Source organism: Pteropus vampyrus, unplaced genomic scaffold (genome assembly GCF_000151845.1).
Source record: "Pteropus vampyrus isolate Shadow unplaced genomic scaffold, Pvam_2.0 Scaffold20, whole genome shotgun sequence".
NCBI classification, from domain to species: Eukaryota; Metazoa; Chordata; class Mammalia; order Chiroptera; family Pteropodidae; genus Pteropus; species Pteropus vampyrus.
In genome coordinates this window covers 1528142-1534820 of record NW_011888801.1, presented here as the reverse complement: position 1 = coordinate 1534820, position 6679 = coordinate 1528142, and the positions used below count along the sequence as shown (strand labels likewise).

The window sequence follows — 6679 nt, the reverse complement described above, 5'->3', positions numbered from 1 at the left end:
TGTCAAAATTCCTTGTATGTTGGTGGTGCCACTGCTAGAAACAGGAGTAGTTGTGAAGTAATGCCCAGTTTGGTGGGGAGAGGAAGTTTCGTTTTGACCACATTGAGTTTGAGAGGCAGGTGGAGATCTGGGTGGAGAGGTTTTTTTTTAAAAGATGCTGTGAAGTACCTGGTATAGCCCAGGGAGGAGGTCAGCGTTGGATGTGCAGGTGGAGACTCGCATGACTAAATCCCTTGAGTCCATTCACTCAGCCAATTCTGTACCTCAGCAGCTGTGAAGGCAGCGACATAAGCCACTCTTTAAGCATTCACAGTGGAAGGGAGACAGGGAAACCACTAGTTCTAGTGCTGTCTGCTAAGGTCTTGTAGGGAGGTAAGCTCAGGGCAGCGCCGGGGGTGCAGAGAGGTGAGCCTCTGAACCAGGACAAGAAATTTTTCTGAAGAAGATAGCCCATGAACTGAGTTTGAAGGGCAGGTTGGATTTCGTCAGGTTAAGGAGGGGAAAGGAAGAAGGATATTCCAGGCAGAGAGAGAGAACAGCACATGTGAGGACATGTAGGTTTGACACAGCATGATGATTCTGGGAACTTCAGTATCTTCTGTATGGCTGAAGCAAAGAGCGATTGCACAAAATAGTACCTGCAATAAAGCAGCGATAGCCGAGATGGTAGTGAGCGATGAGTGAAGAAGCCATTAAGGAGGAACATGTTTCTAGTAGAGTTTTCTAGATATTGGCCCCAAGGATAAGTGTTAGGTGCAGCCATGTAAGATTAGCCTGAGGAGCTAATTAAAAATATCCAGATTTCAGGGTCCAACCTGGAATTCAGATTTATAAAGCCTTGGGTGGGAGGCAGAATCTGAATTTTAATAATACTCTCCTTCCCCCATATGAATCCAAAACACATGAAGTTTAAGAGTCTGGTAAAGGCAAAATATTGGGGTTATTTGTTGTTAAGGGGCTGGAAAAGAAGAGGAATCAGCAAAGGAAATGGAAGAAAGAACAAAGAGTAAAGGAAGAACCGAGGTATGCCACAGTGTCGGACCTTCCAGGGACATTAAGAGGGATGAGGTCTAGGTGAACAGAATCATTAGATAAATTAAGTGAAAACTTTGTAAATGAAAACATATGTGGGGAACCTAGCCTAGTGTCTGACATAATATGTGCTCAGTAAATGAGTTTGATTCTTGAGAAGAGACTTTGAATATAATGGGACCAGCGGCTAAGATGCAAGTTGTTTAAGAAGAGAATGATCAACCGCAATTAAAAGGCCAAAAACAGACAGGTTGGGGAACGTATTCACAGCAGGTGTGGTGGGAGCATTGAGTATTGTTTTTATACAAAAGAGCTTTCTTTAATAAATAGGAATCTCCCCTAAAACCCAGTTGATGATGGCCAAAGAGTATGAACTGACAGACAATCTTATCTAAAAAGAAGTAAAACAGGTTCACAGATGTGGGTATTTAGCCCCACTAGTGTCAGAGAAAATGCAAATTGACATGAAGGGCCGCCTTTGACTCTTACGTTCATGATAGTAGCATAAATCAGAATGATGAATTTGTAAAACAGCCTGTGTGTCAAAAGCCGTAAAAATATTCTTACCTTTTTTATTCTTTAATTCTCCTTCTGGGAATTTATCCCAAAGAAATAACTCAAAATATGGAAAAATTGAAAGCGGGAAGATGTTCAAAATGACATTATTTATAACTCTGAAAATATTGGAGACAATCTCAAAAGCCAATAAGATAATGACTAAATCAATATGGGAAATGGATGGAAATGTTTTATATTAAGCGGAAACAGTAGGACATAAATCAGTATATATTATGCTATCATCTAAATTTCTTTTTTAAAAAAACAATGTGTTTGTAGATTTTATTCAGTATTTAACATGTGGATAGAAAATGAACTGGAAGGAAACCCACTAAGTGTTAATAACTTCACTGGGTGATGAGAATTTGGGAAACTTTTATACTTTTTTTTCTGTATTTTGTATGTTTTTCACCTAGATTTTGATAGAATAAAAGTCAAAATGCTGTTTATTTTAAAAGTAAAGTATAAACTTGTGTATGGCTTATAATGATATATTTTAATTGTGTTAGGAAAAAGACTGGCAAGAGTGATAGAATTTTGGGTATTTTTGCCCTCTTCTGATTTCCAAATTGCTTGTAATGTGGCTACAATCCTTTTATAATCAGGCACAAGTACACAACTATTAATGGTGTGGTTGGATAAAAATGCAGCAAAAGGGGAAAGCAAAGCAAGGTGTATGGACAGAGTTTGCCTTTTCTGGGCCCTCTTGAAAGTTAAGGTGATAACCTGTGTTATGAGAGAGGCCTGCGAAATGGCTCAGAAGATCCTGAGCTGTCAGCATCTTGGATCTTTCAGACCCCATCTCCCTCCCCAGCTCCTGCTGCTCGCAGTCCACAGGGCGGGCGGTTTTCTTCTCACCGAACAGAAGCTGTCACAGGGTGCTCAAATATCAGCATCAATCTGAGCTCTTGAATTTGGGGACTTCAGATTCTCATTAGGTTTCTTCGAATGTGGATGCCAGTGACCCAGTGTCTATGAAAGAGTCAGAGCCACTTGTGGGGCCGTAAACTCTCAGATCCCGAGAGGTCCCTAGTTGAGGAAAACGTTAGTCCAAGGCCAGAATGGCCGTCCAATATTAAAAATAATAATAAAGGAAAGAAAGAAAAAAGGATATAGTTATTTTCTTAATACTGTTTGAATATTTGTTTAAGTATGGAAAGGAGTTGAACCCTTTTCTGGTTTAAAATTTTAAATATTTCATTGTTAAATGTAAGTGAGATAATGGTTCTTTAGCAGTGATCTGGTATTTAAATAGTGCTACAGTGTGCTGGTTGAGAAGGATCCCAGCTGTTCATGACTGATGGCAAAACCCTGGAAGGATGAAGAGAGGAACTGAAAAAAGTCCACTCTCCCAGTAGAAACTAACCCTTGAGTAGAAAAGGATTATCTTGGGTTTTCATGCAGGACAGTTTAGGAAAAAGCCAGCTAGGAGAAAGTAACTTATTCCTCATTAGGTGATGCAGACAGCTGAAAGTGCTATGCCTACGGCGAGATTCAGGTAAAAGCGACCTACAGTGGCCTTTGATGATAAGACCCTGAAAATCACAAGAACCAAGATGGCCTGGTCTGTGCCCCTGCAGAGTTTCCACTGATCTGATTCTGGGCAAGTTAGAAACCTGTGCTCTGCTTTTACCTGGGGAAAAGCCAGTCAGCAAACCCAATACAACTCAGCAAACATTTGTTGATTGTATGCTAACCTTAAGGTTAGACACCATAAAGATTACCAAAATAAATTAGATAGGGACCTTCCTTCAAAGTGTTAACACTGTAGTTGGATAAAGGGAAAAGTGTATATGAATGTAAGGCAGTACTTGTAGTCCTCTCCTTTTGAATATAAGACATTTCTGAAAATGTCTTCTAAAGTAATGTCAGCCTCATGAGGGCAAGAGCATTTATCTGACATGTTTACTGTGCCTGGAATAGCCCTCAATAAGTACTTGTTGGATATTGTTAAATGACTGCAACAGTCAGACAGCAGACAGACATGGTCCATGGGACTTCTGTCTCCCAGGAAGCTAATTGTAAAATTCTTAATTACCTTTCACCTTTTCGACACAGCCTTCTGAGATATATTTTCAGTGTTCCATGTGGTCTTTATTTTTATGCTCTTGTTTCACATCTGAACATAAAGTCCATGAGCATCTGGTTAAGGCCAAGGAATCACTGCATTCAACATTCCTTGTAGTTTACATCTCTGTGTCTTTGTGATCACTGCACTTTTAATCACTAGCACTCCTATTTTTCCATTTCCCACTAATTGCAAAATGCAATAAAATGCTGTAATCTTATAAATGAGCATGGCCATAGCAACAAAAAAAGGAATGCCAACATTTAACTGTCAGGTGATTTTCAAAAGCTCAGCGTCTTTATTTGAAAAGCAATTTAAGGGAGCAGCGAAAAAAGTCTACGTTCAAAAGTCAAATGTTATTAATCTGAGGATGGCCTAGAGTACCCTTTGCTGTTTACCTGGTAGCTGCTCATCCAAATTTCAGGCAGACTTAGTAATAAGAGAAAAGAGTTAACCTTAGAGGTGAGCTGGCCTTATAAATCCAAACCTGTAAATTTGCAGCAAAATGTTACTTATCCTCATAGACTTGTGACTTAATCTCCTCAAGAAACTTTCTCTGAGCAAGACCAAGACCAAGACCTCTCAGAATATATTAAATCTGTGTTATGAACCTGACAGCAGAGGAGTTCTTCCTCTCCCAGGGTCTATGCCTGGTGGTCTAGGTGCTGTTTTAACCCTTCGGGTGCTGGACTCTAGATCTTCTGCTCCTTTCTCCTGAGGCAGAGCCCACGCTGATGCACTAACCTATAGCGTCTCTGTGCTTCTCTTCTTACTTCCTCTTTCCCCTTCTCTTTCCCTTTTGCTGTGGTGTGTCCAGAAAAGGAAGTCGAGTTCCAGCGTGCACCTAATGGTGAGCCTTGCCTGCCCACCCATCTGCTCACTCCATGCTGCCTGTGCCCGCCTGCCAGCCACGCAAACCCATTCTGCCATGTGCGTGTGCTTCACTCATCCTCACTGCATGTCTGTGCTGTGTGGGCAGGTGTGGCCTGTCCTGCCAGGCGGGGACCATTGTCCAAGGTCCCCCAGTGGCCTGAAAAGTGGACATTGGAATTTATAGTCTGGCGTTCCCTGCTTCAGAGCCTGGACTGCTTCTAGCAGCCCCTGGGCAGGAAGTGAAACTGGCAGGGACTCAGGGCCAGGTGGCCAGCACAGGAAGAGACCCTCACTGTCGCTCAGGAGGAGAGGCCCTGCTCACTGGGCACAAACAGCCACTTCCCACAGACTGGCAGCCGATGGGCATCTTCACGGTGGGCAGGAGAGCTGGTTGTAGGCCCAGTGAGCAGGGCCTCTCCTCCTGAGCGAGTGTTTCCTCCTTCTCACCCAGCCCTCAGGCCGAAAGATAATAGAGAATGCATCTTCTTTCTCATGGGACACAGGGCACCAAGAGGAACACAACGGCCTGAATCATTATGAAATCATCTATTAAAGCTAGGGGTCGGGCCACCTGGGTGAGATCCCAGCCCTCTACAGATATGGCAGGTTTTACGAACACCCTGGAGTCCTTGCATCATGCCAGGGTCTTTGTCTCAGCTGGGCTTTGCAGGCAAGACAGCCTTATGCAATCAGCCCCAAAGGGGAGATCAGTATCAGCAACTGAGTTAAGAGTTCCTTCCTGGTGGGAATGGAAGAGAACAGAGCTCACGTGAGTTTAGACCCACATCCTGACTGCTGGGACCTCTTTTCTCCAGCTTGCAGAGTCAAATGGACTCTCAAAGCACTTGGTTCCTAGCTTGAGGTTTCATGCCTACCCCTGGGTTTGGGGGTATCTTACCCATTGACAGTAAGCTAGGGGTGGATGGCCTCAGGTCAGGTCCAAGGGACTATAAAAGAGGCCTTCAGGCTAGAAGAAGAGGACAGTCTCGATAGCGTCCTGTATGTATCCTCATTTGTGCCTTATGCAGAGATGATAACCACACATTTGTCTCTGCGCCTGTTGAAGAACTCTCAGGCATTAGGCTGCTTCTCGGTGGCCACCAGCTCAACTGGGACTCCCAGTGAGACTGAGTTCATTGGTTAGGGGATCGTAAGAGGCAGAAAGCATTGATATGACTCCCTGCCCTAGAAATCAGTCGGCCTCCTTCCTTCCTTGCCATCCTCCCCTCAGCCTCCCTTGCTGTGCCACTCCGTAACGTTTTGAAAGATGAGATATCCTGGTGGTCTCTGCTATTAGGAATGTTGGCCTGCTGGGCAGCCTACTCTTTCCTGAGGGCTGGGTTCTGGGACTGTAGCCACAGCCCCCACCTGGAGTCACCTTCCCTCCTCCCCCTTTCCCTTCCCCCTACTCTCCGCACCTCTCCCCTTTCTCCCAGCTGACCAAGTCTAAGAGTTATCAACACAGCCCTTTCTCTGCTCCCTGGAGTCAGTAGATGCATTTTGTATCCAAAGCCGAATTCCACCCCTTTCCTCTGTAGTAGACACCATCTCCTAGACTAGGTTTTCTTTCTCTTCTTGTTCCTCTTCTTTTCAAATTAGGCTTCAAACTGGTGTTTTAGGGGAAAGGAAATGCAAGTGGCAAATTGAAAGGGCAACAGGAGACTGCTCCCAGACAGGGAACCCAGAGTTTTTTAATTTTGTTGTGCTTCCCTAAAAACTACCCTTCTTTTCCTTTGTAAAGTGAGAAGATCCTGAATTTCTTTGGGTGAAGTATGATTATGCAGTGGTGTGGCAGCTGGCATAAGCAGAGATTTCTGGAGAGATGCTTTAAAACAAGTCTTTGGGCTGGTTCCACCTTGAGGATACCTCCAGAGCTAGGTCTCTGGACCCCTGCAAATACTCCCCTCCTCCAGTCATCTCTCCAACCATTGCTCCCATCCGCATAGTGTTATGGAGGCCACCTTAGGCCTAGCTCCTCCAGGCCAGGCCAGGCCAGGGGGAAAGGGAGGTCTGGGAGTCGAATCTGAGCTGCTTTGGTGACTCTAGAGGAACTAAACCATCTGTTTTCTTGTCTCAGCCACAGAGCAACAACAAAAACAGTCTCGTAAGCCCAGCCCAAGATCCCGCGCCCTTGCAGACGGCCATGGT

The 6679-nt window shown here is 44.3% G+C and overlaps 1 protein-coding gene across 13 annotated transcripts in view; it reads left to right on the top strand.

The window, feature by feature from the left end:
- CAMK2G (calcium/calmodulin dependent protein kinase II gamma) overlaps nt 1-6679 on the top strand; it is a 55248-nt gene that overhangs the window by 37404 nt on the left and 11165 nt on the right. For 6 of the 13 annotated variants that reach the window (XM_011355279.2, XM_011355274.2, XM_023527917.1 and 3 more), the window contains one exon: nt 6609-6677. The exons of 4 other annotated variants lie outside the window; for them this stretch is intronic. In XM_011355279.2, the coding sequence (XP_011353581.1) occupies nt 6609-6677 (69 nt within the window). The remainder of the gene's footprint in view (nt 1-6608; nt 6678-6679) is intronic. 3 more of the 13 variants (XM_023527923.1, XM_023527922.1, XM_023527918.1) reach the window with 1 other exon arrangement.